The 18,783-nt window shown below is 39.0% G+C and overlaps 1 protein-coding gene and 1 pseudogene across 3 annotated transcripts in view; one reads left to right on the forward strand and one right to left on the reverse strand.

The window, feature by feature from the left end:
• Nucleotides 1–308: 308 nt before the first annotated feature.
• SEC23IP (SEC23 interacting protein) overlaps nt 309–18,783 on the reverse strand; it is a 34,264-nt gene continuing 15,789 nt past the window's right edge. Inside the window, exons 10-19 of one of the 3 annotated variants that reach the window (XM_039870850.1) lie at nt 18,569–18,687; nt 18,129–18,281; nt 16,714–16,809; nt 12,347–12,544; nt 10,636–10,791; nt 10,144–10,246; nt 9,047–9,232; nt 8,216–8,375; nt 7,607–7,706; nt 309–1,440 (exon numbers count right to left, since the gene is read on the reverse strand). In XM_039870850.1, the coding sequence (XP_039726784.1) occupies nt 7,625–7,706; nt 8,216–8,375; nt 9,047–9,232; nt 10,144–10,246; nt 10,636–10,791; nt 12,347–12,544; nt 16,714–16,809; nt 18,129–18,281; nt 18,569–18,687 (1,253 nt within the window). In that variant the 3' untranslated portion in view covers nt 309–1,440; nt 7,607–7,624. Of the gene's footprint in view, nt 1,459–7,606; nt 7,707–8,215; nt 8,379–9,046; nt 9,233–10,143; nt 10,247–10,635; nt 10,792–12,346; nt 12,545–16,713; nt 16,810–18,128; nt 18,282–18,568; nt 18,688–18,783 lie in introns of all 3 variants that reach the window. The other 2 variants (XM_039870848.1, XM_039870849.1) reach the window with 2 other exon arrangements.
• On the forward strand, nt 15,304–15,419 carry LOC120608920 (uncharacterized; annotated as a pseudogene).

An 18,783-nucleotide genomic window follows, 5' to 3' on the forward strand; every position in this document is an offset into this window, starting at 1 on the left:
AAATTAAATGAAAGGTTGTAGTACTAGCATAGAAAAATGAAGGCAGAAGGGAGTCAGCGAAACTGCCTTCCAGCCCAGGGCTGCCATGAAACAGCCCAAGAGAGGCATGCAGGGTCCTGTCCTCGGCTACGGGATGAGCTGGTGGAACATATGTTGTCTGGTGTCAACTGCAGCTCTAAAACTCTACTGTCCTGATTCTATTAGGAGTGAATGCTATGTATTAACTATATACAGCAGGCACTCAGTGTAAAGGAAAATACTCCAAACTCATAGGAACACTTTTAAGGAAGACAAGAGAAATACAGAAGTTTGCTGCTTAAAAAGTGCACTGATGTTACTGCTTTATTCACACTAATTAGAATACATACACAAAAAAATGTGTATTGTATGTTGCTTTAAAAAATTCTATGTTCCATGAGAACTATGTAAACAGTGTAAAATGTTTCTACTGCATAACAAAAGGAGAAAAATCAGCATTCCCATGTAGTATTAGGAAAATATTTAGGATAATTTGAAGTCACAGTAAAATGAAGTAAAATATTACAGAACAGTCATTTCATGAAGTACATTTATGATTGAGAAGCAATACATTTCATACTTTTAAATACTTTGGTATAAGTGAAATTGTTACAAAGCAAAAAAAAAAAAAAAACCAAGAACTAAAAAAACTCAAGTTTGGTTCTCACATTAATTGGAACTTCGGCAACGAGTCGACTGCACAGCTCCCTCAGACGCCGGAAAGGAAAACCTCTCCTGTGCCCCTGTCCTGGCGGGGTGGACACGCCGGGAGGGCACCCCGGGCTGTCCCAGGGCGCCCCAGAGGGCTTCTGTGCAATCGGGAGCAATGCGCTTCTTCCTCAAATATGTGCTCGGCAACCAATTGAAAGGCTTCACGAAAACCTCAGATGCAACTTGGAACTTAAGCGATCTCAGTTCCTTTCTCGTAAATAAAAATGACCCCGCGTTAAAACAGCTCAGAACTACAATTCATATTTAAAGCAGAACATACATTTTTTAAAAAGTCGTGTTCCTATAGTTTCTCGAGAAGTCCATACTTGAATAAAAGAACATACTACATTTTAAAAAATACAAGTGTAACAGCCCACTGACAATAGGTTTTCAAGAAAAAGAAACAACCGTCTGCATGCTACAAAGATTTCTTCGTTGATATCACACTTTGACATCTGTAAAACTAAACTGATCTGAGGAATTTTTAGCTGCATCTTTTTTGATAATTACATTTTCTCATCTGTACTGTCCAAATGTGGTACTGATTGCTTTCACTGTTTGTTCTGTATGTTTTCTCTGAAATGAATCCCTACGTCTGAGAATTACATCTGAGCAACTGTCGATGCATCACTTTGCCGTCATCCGTCACAGGAGCAAACTGGGCATGTCCTCTGAGGATTTTCTCAACAATGTAATTTATACTGCGACTTTCTGGAAAGACAAGAAAGTCTTTAAAAGAAAAAAAAAAAAATCCTTGGTGAACTTCACAAACTTACAGTAACAATATAATAATGCATCGTTGTTCCTTTCTGAAGCAAAAGAACACACTGCCAAACGCTACACTGTACTAAACACACACTGTAAAGTGCCTCCGAAAAAGAAACCCTGTGAGCACAAGTCCTCAGACAGGCCGTCATCCTAAGGGAAGAGACGAAAGGGCAGCAGGGAGCATTCTGTGAGATTAACCAGCATGGTAATCTTCATAACAAAACGAGTATGGAGCGTAAAAGAAAATATTGGTCAGGTTAATCTGAGGCTTTTTATAGAACAATTCTAAAAAGGATTAAATGAGATAAACATAAAAAATATTATTCAGCAAAATTGATCTACGCTTAAATAAACCATGTATAGAAGAATTCTTAATATTTTAAAATATTTTATAGCATGAGTACAATATTATAAACTTTTACAACCAAGTATAAGAAATAAAACAAGGAACAATAAACAAATTGTGAACTGAAAGGTCCTTAGTTTTTCATATTAGGTGATATATAAGGCACACCATTATTTTATGTAGCATGCTAAGAAAAGATGCCCAGGATAGGGTGTCTACAAGGAGAAAGAGACCCTCACAAAAAGCGGGGACACCAAAAAGCTACGGCCTCAATGACGAGTAAAAAGAGATCCCTGGCCACAGAAGGGACAGCGAAGAAGTCTGCACACCTGTTCCCTGATGGTGGGAAGAGAAGAAGGAAAAAAAGTTCCTCGGTATTTGAACTGGTATACCCACCCGGTCCTGCCTGCAATTTTTTCTGGTTTGAATTCACAGTACCAGCATAGCCCAAGAAAATCTCAGAGAAATTAGTTTAAGCAAACTCGGGTTGGCAGTGCCCCCCAGTGACTGGCCAAAGAAAATGCGAACCACCTCGGGAAGAGCTCAACTTTCACCCAGGCAAACAGCTGATTTTAAGACGCATTCCAAATTTAAACATGCTAAATTACGGAAAATATATAATTTGAAGTCAATGAAATACGGAAGACAGGTAAATAAGTCATAGAAGAGATGTCAGAAAACCTACAGAACAAATGTCGGTATATGACAAAAAATGCCAAACAATGACGTATTATTAAAACATCAAACCAATGAGAGGTTACCTTATTCGATAACTGCACAGGCAAAAAAGATTAACTATTTAAGAAAAAAGTTAAATCCCTCTCTAAACCGTATTCTTCTAAATATAAAGTCAAATGAAAAATTAAACCATTTAAGAACTTTAAGAAATAAAAATACCCCAATATCCCACCCTACACCTCCAGAAAGATGAGCAAAGTCAATAGGCAGACAACTGGCAGAAGAAATATAAACAGCCAGTTAAATACACCAAAAAAGCTCAATTTCACTAGTAATAGAAATGTAAAATAAAACAATGAGATAATAATTTCTGGCCATCGAATTGGTAAAATTTTTAAAAACAATAATACTGAGTGTTGCCAAGGGTGCAGAAAAATCAGCACATATATTGGTGGTAGATATGCAAATTAAGCCAACCTTCCTGAAATGTAATTTAGCAATTAAGTACAGAAGTAAAGCACTTTAAAATGTGCGATATTCTTAGATCTAACATGCTGCTTTTAGGAATGTAACTCAAGCAAACAGTCAGAAATGTACAAAAAGTATGTACAACTACATGTCAGAATTATTTATAATAGTTAAACGTTGGAAAATCACCTATACACTCAACAATGGTAAATAAATTAAGTATTTTAATAAACAGAACTATAAAATGTAATACAATGCAACTACTAAATATCATGTATCACTGAAGCACTGTTTATAGTAAAGGATTAGAATAACCTAAATATCTAACAGCAAGCAGCTCGTTTAAAAACTCATGGTTTAACAGTCAATGGAACACTATATTATCACTAAAAAGAACGAGGCAGATCCTAGGTTCTCATACAATCTCCTCTCTGCCTGAAATGATCTTCTTCCCCCAGATATCCCTCTGGCACTTGCTCAAGTGACACTTTATCAGTGAGGGTGTCCTTTGCCATCTTACATACAATAGCAACTCACTCCCATTCCAAATGCGCTCCCCCTCCCCCTTACCTACTGCTCTGTCTTCACCATCTGACATTCTGTTTACTCACGGTCTGCCCTCCCCAGAGGAAAGATCTGTGAACCTCAGTGCCTAGAACAGCAACTGGCACTTAACATGCGTTCCGCAAATACTAAACGGATGGGTGACGGGTGGGTGACGGATGGGTGGATGGGCGTGGAAAACCCAAAGATGCAAAGGTAATAACAGTTTGTCTCTTCCGCTATTATTTGTCTTTTAAGAAGGAAAAAATCACCTATGTGTGTGTGTAGCAGATACACGGAACTTGAAACGCTGGTGGCTTCTGGGCAGGGAAACTGAGGATGAGGCGCAGGAGAGAAATCCACTCCTGTCGTGTTTAAAAGGCGGACCAACTATATATACACACGCATATATGGAACCCATTCAGATAAACTGATAGAAATTATAAATTCACAGCCACACATGTTGCAGGCTGATGTGGGAAAATCGCACAATACATTGTTAAGTGGAAAAAAACAGGCTACAAAATAACAAATAAAATGAAATACTAGAAAAGTTCAGGGTTAACTTCTAGCACTTTTAACTGACAAGATTACAGGGGATTTCTGCTGCTTCTTGCTCTTTTCTGTATTGTCTAGGGTTTCTGTACTGTACAAGGCACTATTACTTTATAATTTTTAGATGGCTTTTTAAGCACACAGAGCATTTGCCCAGCCGAGCGTAACAGCACCCAGACTGGGTCCCCTGACGCGGCATTGCACCTCTGAGCCCTCGCGGTCCCCGCGTGGAACCCCCACCCATCCCCCGGGCACTTGTCAGGGTCCTCCTCTGACCTCCTCCTGTCACTGACCTCTCGCTTCTTCCTCTCTCCATCACCTTCCTCAGCTCCCTTGTCTTTCTCTTCCTGTCCTACTTACCTGGCAAAACCCTAGTCCTAATAAATCCAAACATCTGACCCTCACCCAAGCAGCGGCACACGGCCAGAGAGAAGAAGTCAGGCTGCTGTGCTCACGGTGCTCACTCCAAATTTCTGGCCAGAATATCAAACAGGCGTCCGAGCCTGCCACAGAGCCCCGCCCCACCCGGCTGGCAAATTCCCTTCCCCACCCTCTGGGACGAGTATCGTGCTCTTCTCCCCTCACGGCTCCCACAGCCCTGGGCTCACTCGGGGACCTTACTCACACCCTTTCGAGAGGAAGCCGATGTAACCAGAAAAGCTCCTCTTCCCACCACCAACTCCACCCACCCGTCTGTACCTGCGCCCACTCTGCCTTCCTCTGGTACCATGGAAGATGCATCCCCGCTCCTTTTCTAAGGCACAATGCTTCACTTGGCCCTGGCCCCATCCCCCACTGCCTTTCCAAGTTTTTCCTTCGACAAGTACCCCCTCCTTTTGCTCTCCCATTATCAATTTCTCATTCAATACTGGATCGCTGCGATTAGCAAACAAACACATCTTATTATAATAAAACGTCCCCGTCTTATTCCCGGTCCCCTTCACAGAAAAGCTCTTTCCTCCCTGACCCCTGACCTCTCCCCAGCCCACATTCCCTCTGCCATGACATAAACACAGCTCTGCTCAAGGTCACCAATGATGTGCTACGTCCTCTTCGAGCTAATGGCCAATTCTTGGTCCTCCTTTTTTTACTTGACGTCTCAGCAACAACCAGCATTTATCGTCAGCAGCACCTAACATGACGGCTCTCTCCTTGAAGCAGTCTTCTCTCGGCCTACCTGAGATCACAAGCCCCTGGATTTTCTTTTTCCTCTCCAGCCCCCTCTCCACAGACCCCTCCTCTTTCCACCTTCCAGGCGATCTCGCCCAGGCTGTGGCTTCAAATGGCAGGTATATACGGATGACTCTAAAGCTGTCTTTAGCTGAGCTTTCTTCTGAACTTCAGACCAACATCATCGATGACTGACTTGATAAAGCAGAACTACTGAATCCCCATTCCCTCCATCCCCCAAACCCCTGCTCCCTTCACAAGCCTTCCCAGGAAAAGGGGCCGCCATCTACCCAGCTGCTCACATCAAAATCCCAAGAGTCGCCCTTACCCCTTCTTCCCCTCACACCCCACGGTGACTCACTCATCTCCCTCCATTCTTCCCTTCGTGTACGACCCTCTGCTATATGGGGCTGCCTTCTGTCCCTCTACATGGCATACCCTTTCCCATTTCACGACCTATGCAGCTGCTCTTCTTTCTGCCTGACTGTTCTTCCCCTTACCTTCAGATGTCCACCTCCTTCTCATCGAATTTCAACCCAAATGTCATCAACTCAGCACAGCCTTCCCAGAAGCCACCCCAGTCCTGGTCACTCTCCACAAATTCTTATCTTCTCCACAGAACGTATTGATAACTGAAATTTACTTACGGGTCAGAATACAGACTTACTGTCAACCTCCTCCCAGTGGGAGATACAGTAAGTTCTCGCTTAACATTCTTGGATAGGTTCTTAGAACTGAGACAAAACGAAGTATAACAAAACCAGTTTTCCCATAGGCTAACTAACATAAAAAAGGAGTTAAGTTACTACAGCATCTCATCGACGTTATAATGAAATGGTGATGAACAAAGCAACATCACTCGAGGACCTGCTGTGATGTCCTTGAAGGTAAAAAATGCACACTTGTTCACCACGTATCCCCAGCATGAAAACTGGTGTCTGGCACTCAGTAGGTACTCAATAAATATTTGTCGACCAATTGAATGACTATTTTATAACTGAAAATTTAGACTGTGATAGCTTTTGACATTATAATCAGTTCATTTTAACACTGGAATGTCAGAAATGGTAAGAACTGATAAAACTGTTTCAAGAGTCTGATTATAAAATGGCTTTTTAGACCTCTTACCCACTCTATTACATATTCCTTTTAATATATATTAAGAAGTGATCTAAATGGCTATGAACGGGAAACTGGCTAATTAAGGTGGGATACAGCCACATGATGGATTACTTTGTAACTATTAGAGAATGAAAAAGATTCACACAAGCAAATATGGAAAACTGTGCTAGCAATATGGCTGACAGAAAACATCAAATTACAGAACAATATATTCAATGAGGTGCCTTTGTTTTAAAGTATACACATATTTGATTGGATATGCACAGGCATATTTGTCTAAGAAAATCCTACTAAAAGTGGTTACTTCTCGAAAATAAAGCAGAGACTGAACTTACCATTTATTATTAGAAAAATGAGAAAGTACCAGGAACTACTTTTGATTTCAGCAATTTAGAGCTCACCACTTTGTGTTTTACTCTTTCAAAGGCTTTAACATTTCTAACTTTTTAAAAAACACATTACCGATTTTTTAAAGTGATGCATACTCTAGTAAGGAAAAACAGGTAGGTGTCAGGTGTCACAGGACAGTCAGGAATAGAGTGTGGCCGACTTGCAGGCTGGCTCGTCCATCATATGTTAATGCCCTTCTCTATTCTTTCCCTCTATAAAGCCTGGAAATGCTTACAGCATCACTTCTGCAATCTTTCATGTAGTTTGGGGTTGGGGGGAGACATGCGACACAGGCTTAGTCAAGAGGTATGAGTACATTTTTGGACATGATTCTGCTCTCCTAATTAAAAGGGGCAGATATAACCAGTACTGTCTTTTGCCCTTATTCATGCCGTGAACGTCTGGAATTACGGGAGCCACCCTATAATTATGCGGCAGCAAGAGCCAACACACAGGTGAGAGGATGAAAACAACCTGGGGATCTGGTGGCATCATTCGGAAAATGAACCCGTCCTGTTACCTAAGAAAAATTAACCTGTTTGTTTAACGTATTGTGCCTTGGGTTCTGTTAACCACAACCAAAGAAATTCCCAGCTGATGTTCCGGGGAATCTCTTTTAAAAAGAAACTAAAACTAAAAGAATTCAAATTCTATGCAGAATTAGAAGATTCCCCACCTTAGCTGTCTCTATTCTGAACTTTTAATAAAGAAAAAAAGGGTATTTCCTCTGGGTAGAGGAAGAAGAAAAAAGTGAAAATTATAGTTAACATCGATTTTATAAAAAAGACTTTAAAATAAAACATTCAGAATTCGTACACACGATAAAGATAAACTCACAGAGAAACTGAAGTCCAATCAATGCTGGGGCTGTTCTGGACTAACGTTCATTGTTCGATAAATCTCTTTAAGTAATAACAAGGCAGTATCTTCAGATTCCCTATCCAAAAAAAAAGCACATTTACTTAAGAGACAATTAGTAGAAATTAATCTCTATGCATAAAGGTAGAAAATGCAGCTTTTGCTCTATTCAACTCTATTTAAAAAGGGCAAATGAAACTAAAGTAGTGTCATCTCGAAGCTGTCCTTAAAAACTGGATAGATACCGCTTAGCCCCAAAACAGCCTTGCTGCAGTCCTCCCTGGCAAGAGCGGATACATGAGAAGATGGCTTTTCTAAGTCCCCAGCACTCCCATTTTGGGAAAGGCATCGCTACAGAAACAGTGTGTAACTACCAAACACCTTTGGTCAAAGGCAGATGACATACTGCCATCTTGTGGGTAACTAACGGGGGGGGTGGGGGGGATACTGATTTTTAATTTACAGGCATTCAAATTAATATTCTGTAACGAATGATAAATCAGCAAAAAGAGTCTCACTAAAACTAAAACTGCAGCCTGTGCTAACACCTGAAGGCCACAGAATGTTGTCAAAGATGAAGATACTCACCAATAGCATAAATGACTCTGAAGAGCGAAAAGGTATTCATTAAAACTCTCTATCGGCTTTTCTTGAAGAACGTAGTCAATTCGACGACCTCCGTTTAGCATTCCAACCTTTCCTAAGTAGTCCTCATCCTTGGAAAAATCTGGACTTTCAACAATCTTTTCTGCTAGAATTTAAACCATTTCAATATCAAAGTCAATCACTTAATCATTATCCTTCTGACTTTAGCTGACATTCTGGGCTCAATGAGAATATCGCTGGACACACGTAGCAACCTGGGGAGCTACCAGGCTCACTTCCCATTCCTTCAAAGAGCCAGGGGAAGAGGGGCTGGTCACCCCAGAGAGAGGAGAAAGAGCCAACGAGCTGATAGAAGTTTTGAAGAAAAGGAGTGAGAGAGCATTGTAGAAAGAAAGGAAATAGAATTAGAATCTGAAAAAGTCAAAAAACATCATGGCACAATGACCTGACATTGCATTAAAGTCTATAACAACACAGTTAACAACAGCAGGAAGCAATTTCTCAGAGTGAGTCTTTCAAATGCCTGAATACAAACTTGATTCTCAACTCTGATATTCCATTCTGACGACAAGAAAATCTCGATAACATTTCAACCTTGCAGAGTAAAACCTTCAGCAACTACCAGACAAAAATCTAGTGAAAAAAGATAACATGCATATTGACATATTGTTTATCATAAAAGATTTTCCTTTATAGGAAGAGCCTCCACATTTTAACAAAAAAGACTAGAATGGAAAGCATCATTAAATAATTCACAAGTGCTAATGTTCACGTAACATTTGTACTAGAAAACGCCTCAAATGTCAAATTTACCTTCAACTACTTGCTTTTCTTCTTCTTCTTTGATTTGATTGGCTACCTTCTCCAATTCTTCTTGCAATTGAGTTGAAGAGGTATGAGCACGGGCAAACTCATTTAATGTCTGCCAAGCACTTTTCAGAGAGCTAATAAAACCCTGCTTCAAATCAGATCCCATGCGCGAGAGACTTTCTTTCAACTCTAAAGAGATTGAGACAGCACATCATGTTATTAGTCACTGGGTGAGCTTCTGCACCACAAAAACTGAAAGTTAACGCCATTCTCAGGCAGGGCAAGACCTCTCAGTCTTCTCTTAGCTGTTATATATATGGAGTATCTCAACCCAAAACCTTCGATACGTTAAAATGTTCTGAGGAGTCTTGTTCCTGTTTTTTTTGTAATAACTAAACTTGATCTAGCCAAAATCTATAAATTTCCTCTCGCCAAAAAAAATAGGAGTTCAAATATCATAAAAATGGAAGCACCTTCATGTGCTTTTTCTTATTGTAAAAGAGTGGCCCCACAAAGTTAAAACGAAAAAAAACATAAATATGAGGGCATGCTCATTTTTCCTCCTTTTAAAAACCTTTGGATAAGTAATATACGTCATTAACAGACATAAGAGCAACCTCAACCCCACTTGGAATTATCATTGATCCATGTGTTTAATAGTTTTTTTTTTTTTTTAAATAGGAAAAGCTTGTCTATTTAGCAAGGAAATAGAGCTTGCTTGAGGCAGATAGCACCAAATTTATTTCTTGATGGTTTGGTCACTGGTTCAAATGTTATTCTGCTTCCCAATTCCAAAAATCATAACCAAACTCTATCAAAATCTACGCTTCATGTCACTTTACTACCATCTTCTCCCCACTCCTAATTAGCTCAAAAATTAGAATGTTATCAAGGAGAAGGAACTCATTCTCAACTTTCTTTACAGTTCCTCCAAATATTTAGTACACAAGTTCTGAACATAGTAGGCACTTAAATAACATTAATTCTGTAAAAAAGGATTTACTGTTAAAATTTCTGTAATTCATTACAAATGACAGCAAAAATATAAAAAATACAAAAAGGGAGGAAGGAAACAAGTTTTTATAATATTTTCTTTTTACCTAAATGAAGTCTTTTTCTGCCTTTGTGATGTGGAATGAGAACTGCTTTTAGATCCAAATCTGGAACAATCATAGGTTCCAATCTATATGCCACTGGATCAAGCTGTGAACAGAAGAATTGGAAATTTATAAAAAGATGTTTTATTTTGAGTTATACACCTTAGTTGGGTGAGAAAACAAATAACTGGAAAACCAGATATTTTGACTTTTTCCACACCTATTCAAATACTGGAAATTATAAGAAGACTTTCAAGTCTGGGTAAAATTACTTTGCAAGCAAAGCAACAGGATCATTTCCTTCAACCAAGGCTTTCTGGTAGAAAAGTTTATTGGAAAGTATCAGATTGTATCTATCAGGAAAGAGAGCTGAGCTGTACGAAATCCAGATCAATATTAATTCCTAAGAAATAAGAATCTGAGAATTTATTATTAGGATAAAGAGTATAAGTTTTTCATCTTCTTCAAAATAGGAAGTTAATTCAGTTCACTCACTGGATGATAAATATTGAAGAATCCCTTACAGGTAGGAAGCTTGTAATTCTCATCTATCCGATCCACTCCTCGAATAGTGAGAAACATACCAATTGGAGATCCCAATGCAAAGAAAATCTCTGGTTCAAAATCTAATGAGCTGTAAACAACGGAAACCTACAAAAAATAAAAATAAATTAAAAATGATTGTTCCAATGTCACATAATACAAAATTCAAAAGCTTCAAAAGTTCCTGGAATTGCACTAATTAAAAGCATCCCACACAGACAATGTACCTCAAAGTGTGGCTTATGGTACTTACAACCACTGTCACAGACAGCTATTGCTAGCGTAAAAGGGCTAAAAAATTTCTCTTTAAAATCTTTATAGATTATTATATCTTCTGGTTATACTTCTACTTACTATATACCATAATCTATATGGCATATGGTAAATATTGCACTTATTGGTTGTAACAGTGGTTAAAACTGTGACTCTAGAATCAAATTGCCTGGGTTTGAATCCTGGCTCCACTCTAAGCAGCTAATGGTGGTTAGTTCTTTTTCTGCTTAATCAGTATTTCTTGGCTTCTGGCAATGAAAGATGCACACTGCTTCTATTGTTTGAACTGCCCGAAAACCGTTTGGGTAACAGATCCCACCTGCCCTCTAGCCCCACCCACCGTGGAGGGGGCATGTGATCTGGGCTGGATCAGTCAACCTGCATCTCATTCCCCAGGCAACAAGGATTGGTCCCAAATGAACTTCTGACTTAAACCAAGTCAAGTAAAATCTCTTCTTGAAATTTTCCTAAGTGGACCTATTAGGGGGATAGATTCCTTTTCCTCTGTGGTTATAAAGCTGTAAGAGGAACCCACAGCCACCAACACCCCATGACTCCAGTTTCATGGAGAAGGCCAACTCACAGAGAGAGGCACGTAGGTAAAGCATCCTGTTGGCACGGAGCCTCATTTCCACAAATTTCCTACACTCTGATCCTTCACAGTTAGGTAAGGAAATATCTGCCCTTTATTTGCTAGTGTCTGTTCAAGTTTGATCATGTTTTCAAAAAAGAGACATTTAAAAGATGCAATCTTTATGAATGAACTGGGCCTAAAAGCTTGAGCAAGCTACAGCAAACATCTAGTTCCATTACCTGCCTTATTTAAATCAGTCATGAACTCACTTGTGACAATGGAGCCTTATACACACAACTGTAAATGTACTGAAAATGACGTCTAAAAAGATTTTTAATACTTCTAAGCAGTTGAGAAACAATTATTAAGCTACATTATTAAATATAGCATTATCAACTACTTTGGTGGATTTTTATAGAAATTTTTCCCCAAGGGAAGAACTGTGAGTACTAGAAACATATAAGTTGGCCGAAGGCAGCAAGTTTCTCTCATAGAAACTTAAGTATATTCTGAACACAATTTTCTCTATCACCACTTCTGTTGCCAGTGGTAATGAGAGCCGAATGCTATAAAATTGAGTGGTGGAAAACTGAAATCAAGACAATTTTGAAAATCAGATGATATGTCCAGTACATGTTCAATCCTTTATTTTAATTATAAAAGAAGCATACATTTTTTTTTTATCAAACCAGTGTTATCTACCACCACCCCCAATAAATGCTGAATAAATATTTAAAGAATTTAAAGCCAACCCAAATAATAAAGATATGTTACTCCAGCATAAAACACGCAGCCCTGGTCACCAGGCAAACGTACCTGTCCGGTGCCGACTGCGAAGGACTCATAGTCGACACGCACCGAAGAAACGCGAGCCCCCACCGGGGGCCTCCTCTTGGTCTCGTTAGACTCCAAGGGGAGAGAAGCCACTTCCTTAGCTTTCTGCGCGCTCTCCTCTGGTCCTTTTGTCGAAGCCGCCATCACTGCCTTCTTTTCTGATGCTGCTTTTTTCTGTTCCTATGAAATACCAAAATTTCATAAGATAACCTGAGGAAAAAAAGTTCAGTTATCAGCTACCACTACGAAACATGCTATCTCAATATTGAGAAATGTTTAATAATTTCTTAGGCACAATAATGACACCATAGTTATCAGAGAAATGTCCTTTTTAGAAACACGTACTAAATATTTAGGGAAGAAATGTCATGATATCTATAATTTACTTTAGAATTCTTAAGATAAAAAGGTTAAGAGGCAATGAACAAATACAGTAGAACAGTCGGGCTACAATTAAATCTAAATATTGGCTATCATTATGCCATCTGTACTATTTTTCTACATAATTTAAAATTTTAATATTAAAAAGTAAAAGATGCCAATTTCATCCTTTAAGATCTCAACTTTAGACAGACCGTTTAGAAGTACTATATAATTTTAAAATACACACATGTTTATACCCATTATGATTGCATGGAGCCACTGACAAGTTTTCCTCAAAAGCATTTTGGGAAGGATGGATATGCACATTATGGCAGATTCATACAATGGAATAACTACTCAGAAATAAAAAGGAATGAACTGCAAATGATACAATTTGGTGAATCTCAAAAACGTTACTTTGAGTAAAAGCAGCCAGATACGAAAGAGTACACAGTGTTCATTCCATTTATGTGAACTTCTACAACAGGCAAAATTTCAACAGTGATAGAAATCAGAAAAGAGGTTGTACAGCGGGAGGAGCAGACTGGAAAGAGGCGAGGGAACCACCTGAGTGGCTTTTATTTCCTGTTTTGGTGGTGAATACATCTAAACAAAAGTAAGTTTTGACAATTACAAAAAGTTGTCAAAACTGCTCCAAACACTTAAGATCTATGCATTTCATAAATAAGTCAGGAAAAGCTTTGGGAGCATCCACAGAACAGGACATCTCTGTAAAAACATGAAACCCACTCACATTAGTTTGTGACCACACCCTGATACAGCAGCCAAAGGTCAGGGGATGTGAACAGCTGTCATGGGTGGAGCTGTCCACTTCCCACAAGCAAGTGTTCCAAGTGACCCTCGTTCCCCAGGCTTGAATGACTGCGTAAGTCCAGTTTAAACAGCTATCGACAGTGCCTAGACAAAGCAGCTGGCCAAATCGGTCTTATCTATTAATGAATTCCAAATACTAGGAAATCAGGAAGCAAGTCCAATCAGTTCATTTAACAGGCAGTATAGAAAAAAAAGGAAACTCTCTGCCAGCCAGCGTGGAACTGACTCCACCCTTGACATTCTGGAGGGTTTGGTTACCTCCGCTCTTTGGGGGCAGCACAAGATTAAACCTAAACCCAAAAATGAAGAACATGTTCGGAACTCTTCAGTGTAAATGTGCTTTCTCACTCAGAAGTACGTCCCGTTATATTCAGAGAACTTAACATATGAAACTGCTGAGAGCTATCTATATAGAACATAAAGTGTTCTATTGCAAACTGTTTTGTCTCCCCTAGACACGTGCGGTAATTTTAAAACAAAGTGAACCAACATACACATACTTGACTATCAATATTCCCAACACTAAAAACTATTCCTTTTCAAATGAAAATCACCAAGATGGTTTAGAAAAGGGGGAGGGGGCAGCTCTCAGACAACAAATACTTGATCTCATCATTACAAAATAATTGGCTAATTTTGGTCCCATTATGTCAGTTACATTAAATCAATAGGACACACCATATTATCCTATTATTGATCTGGCAGTACCTTGTTATCTATGAAAAATGTAGAGCGATCAATGGCAACACAGCTGAGAAAATGTCATGGTCCACTCAGAGGCAATTATTTTTGAATTTCAAAAATAAGATCACTTTATAGATTTTCACTCCTTTCAAAATATTCTTATAATGCCATAATTTATAATCCAAGCAACAACAGTATATAAACCAGGCTTCTTCCAGAAAATTTTCAAGAACAATACTTTTCTAGATTTTTTTTTCCTTTTATTGCAGAATAAAATCAAGGACATGCTGCAGGGCCTGAAAACACAGCTTCTCGTTTCTCTTTTTTGGTTTGTACAGGCCTGTGCTTCACTGGTGTGCACATGGAGACAAACGTGCTTGCACGTGGAGTACGCACACTTGTGTCCTGGTTTCAGTTTGACCACCATGCTCATGAGCGTGTAACACCTCACGGAGTTGCCGTGAGGCTCAAGGGAGATGAAGCGCTCTTGTAAACTGCAATTATATGATTCTATACACAGGAAAAATGAGATGAAACTTAACCGCCAAAACTAGTAACCTCTTTCACAACTCTTAACCTCCATCATCCCTTCATCACACCAATCGACTCTCAAAAACACTGCTCCGCGTCTAAAATGCCTTTGAGTTTCACCCTTCTTTCCAATTTCCTCTTATTCCCCATCTTCTCTTGCGGAGTCACTGCCGCCTACTTCAGGCCCTTCCACCTCCACACCGTCACCCAGTGAGCTCCCGAGAACGCAGACTCCATCACAGACCTGCCCCTGCGGCCCTGCCGCCCCACAGCGGTGGCTCGCCAACAATGTCCCTTTATAAACCGAACCAGGCAGTCACTACCGCCACAACGAAACTGCGGCCCATCCACACACTAAGTAAATGGTTTTAATTTAAAAAAATCAAGTTGATAACAGATAAGATTTGCTCCAATTATTTCTTTTCCTTTTGGTACTCCACTGAGCCAGTAGGCCCTAGCCAATAGCAAAAGAAAGTAAATGTTAATGGAAAAACCAGGAAAGAGCCAGTATGTTCAAAAGTTCATTTATCTATGGCCATGCCACCCTAAACATGCCCGATCCCATCTGATCTCGGAAGCTGAGCAGGGTCGGGCCCGGTTAGTACTTGGATGGGAGACCACCTAAGACTAGGTGCAGTAGGCATTAAAAAAAAANACTTTCATGGCCATGAGATGTCTGAGAGTCACTCCCTTACAAGAGAAAATGCAAACTTCCACAGCTGCAACGTGGGCCTTCAGGACCTCTGCCCTGCCATACTCTCAGCTCACCTGCTGGTCCAGCTGCAAAACATGCGCCCACGCAGGAAGGCCACTTCCCCTGACCCTGTCTCCGCGGGACGTCTTCTCTTACCAGCCCCAACCCCTTCTCCCCAGGCCAGACTGCCACCCTCATCTGGCGCTGACAGAGTGGACAGCACTCTGTTATAAGACTCATGTGTCACCACCTGTGGTCAAATCTCTCCCTCTAACTAGACACAAAACCCTCAGTTCATCTCCAAATCCTAAGAATTGAGCACAGTGCCTCACCGAAAAGATACATTTATAAAATGTCGAATAACTCCATTGCTTAAGCTAATCACAACACTCAGATCTACGACTATAGTCAAACTATGTATAAAGAAATCGGCTGGTTAAGTTCCAAAGAAGTAACGCAAACCAGAATCGCAGAAGGTCAGAGATGGGTCAACGAAGACCACGTTAATGACAAAAAAAAGAGCCACCCTAAGTGCTACCTAATTTTTCTAATTATTTTTTAAAATCTTTGTAAAATTAACTTAATAAATGAAAATTAAATAAAAGGGAGTTTTTCCCAAATGTTTTATTTCTTTTTAAATGCTTTTTAGTTATTGCTGTTGTTACTTTGTTTTGTAAAGAATTTTTGTTTTTTGGTTATTAGTTAATGAGATTTGTGCGTGTTCTTTAGAAGGTGAGAAGGACTGGGAAGAGAGAAAATGAGCTAACATTTATTAGGTGCTAATTTTCAAATGAATTACTTCATCTTCACTCCAATCCTATAAGAAAGCTATTATCACTCCCATTTTAGAAATGAAGCAAACCAAGCATCAGAAAAGTTAAGCAAATTGTTCATGAATATGTAGTTAACAAGGGTATGAACTGGAAATTAGGGTGACTGACTCATCTATTTGTCCAGGATTTACCTAGATTTTGCAATGGAAAATTCCCATTTTAAAACTGAAAGTTCTTCATCTTGAGAATTTTCTCAGTCCTGAGAAACCGGATGGTCAGTTGCCCTAACTAAAATTTAATTCCAGTTCTGGCTGACTCCCAAGACTGGGCTTCCATCAACTCCACTGCTGTGTCCTGGGGCAGGGAGCACACTAGCTGCCCTAACCATGATGGCATTAAAAATTTCCAAAATGTAAACAGGCTAGTCACAGATGAGTTTGGTTTTCTTTTGAGGCAGAGATGATCGTTACCAGTTTGACTGCTTTATGTTTTACGAAGTTAGCTATCTTCTTTCTGGGTCCCAGGGGTATTCCCATTTCCTTCAAGTCGTCAACAGTACACATAAGCTTTAAAAAAAAACAAACAAGCACATTAATTAATCAATTAATCAGCTGAGTGACAGATGAACTAAAACAGAAAAAAGGAAATTATAAAAAAACCATATCATCTAAAGCAATCTAAGATCTAGTCAATTATTTTAGAAGTTATTGTTATTTGTTTTTAAATCATAGAGTAATTTAGGCTGTAAAATCTTAGGCCTCCACATCAAACCATTTCATTAACTTTTTAACAGAAAATATATGTACATTGTACAAAATTCAAAATCTGCCATAATGAAGGCTCTCCCCTCCACTCCTGTCCCAACCACCCGGCTCTCTCAGCAGCAACTCCTGGCAATTTGCTCTCCTTCCAGAGAGAGATATCTTCTGTATACACAGCATCCGTGTGTGTGTGTGTGTCCGTCCTCCTATGAAAACAGGAGTGAACTTTGGTCTTTTCACATAATGTTATCTAAGAGATCATTACACACCAGTGTCTCTGACACTGCTTCACTCAACAGCTGCAGGGTACACCATTATGTAGATGCACCATAAATGGCTTCACTGGTGCCCTACTAGTGGACATGAAAGGTGTTTCTAAGGTTTTTGCTGTTACAAACAGTGCGGCAGTGAGTATCCTTGTACATATTCTTGTGTGAGTGTATCTCTACAGAAAATACTCCTGGCAGTGAATATAGTGGAACAAAGGGTATATATTTTTTATTATAAAAGATACTGCCAAACTGCCGTCCAGAGAGGTAGTACCAATTTACACTCTTAACAACCATGTGTAACAGTGCCTGTTGCCTCTCATCCTGGACACACAGTATATTATCAAACTCTTTGTTCTTGCCAAACTGATAGGTTAAAAATAATTTCACTGCACTTTTAATTTGCATTTCCCTTAGGAGTTTTGATATAAGAAGCCATTTGTTATTTTCTTTTTTGTACATCATTTGTTCTTACTCTTTTCCTATTTTCCCACTGTGTTAACTTGGATAGTTAACTTGTAGAAGCTCTGAATAGTAAGGAAATAAGCCCTTGTCTGTAATATGTATTCCAAATATTCTTCTTAATCTATTATTGGCTTTTATATGTTATTTATGGAGTCTCTTGCTACACAATTTTTTTCTTTTAGGGCTTCTGGGTTTTGTGTCACACTTAAAAAAACCTTCCCAGATTTTTTTTTTTTTAATTATCCTGTGTTATTCAATTTTTTAAACATTTAAGTCTCTGCTTTATCTAGAATGTATTATGATGTAAGAGTGTTAAAATCATTCTTAATTTTTGATTTATACACAGAAAAAACAATTTTAAACAAAAATAAATCGAACTATCATCAGTACCAGAGATTCCATGTCGATCTTTTCCTTTTCAAAAGTGCTAACATATTCAGAGAGGCTAAGTGCTTCCAGAGTTTCTTGCAAAGTTAGGACTTCTTCATTTTCAACATCAAGGTCACAAGACTCATCCAATATCAGCTTTGGCTCTTCAGACATCTTTAAAAAGAAGTTGGAGAACATTACAAAACTCAGAAAAACGCCCATAAAAACTCTCCTGATCACAAAAAAATCTTAAACAATTCTGTTCACTTTTTAGTAGTTTGCCACTCAAAGCTTTACATATTCTGAAAAAGCATAGAAACAAATCATTCATGCTCCCATAACAACGAGCTATATGATTGTTACACTTGAAAACCTTGGTGTATTCTGATATACAGAAACAGTTGAGATTTTGGAAAACTGTTCAGCTCCAACTCTAAATCTAAATGTTAATTGGGCCATACCTGCTTTTCCTGAAAATGTGGTTGTTTCACAGCTCCATTAGCAACAGCAAAAGCCTCAGAAGACTTGGATAAAGTCAAATCTTGCTGATTAGACAGGATGTCAAACAATATTAAAGAACCTAAAAGAGAAGTTAGCATTTTGCTTTTTAATGTACTATGTGTTTTTTATAACACTAAATACGTTCTACTTTTTTTTTTTTCAAACTCCCTGGGCA

The sequence above is a fragment of the Pteropus medius genome, unplaced genomic scaffold (genome assembly GCF_902729225.1).
Source record: "Pteropus medius unplaced genomic scaffold, Ma_sr-lr_union100, whole genome shotgun sequence".
NCBI classification, from domain to species: domain Eukaryota; kingdom Metazoa; phylum Chordata; class Mammalia; order Chiroptera; family Pteropodidae; genus Pteropus; species Pteropus medius.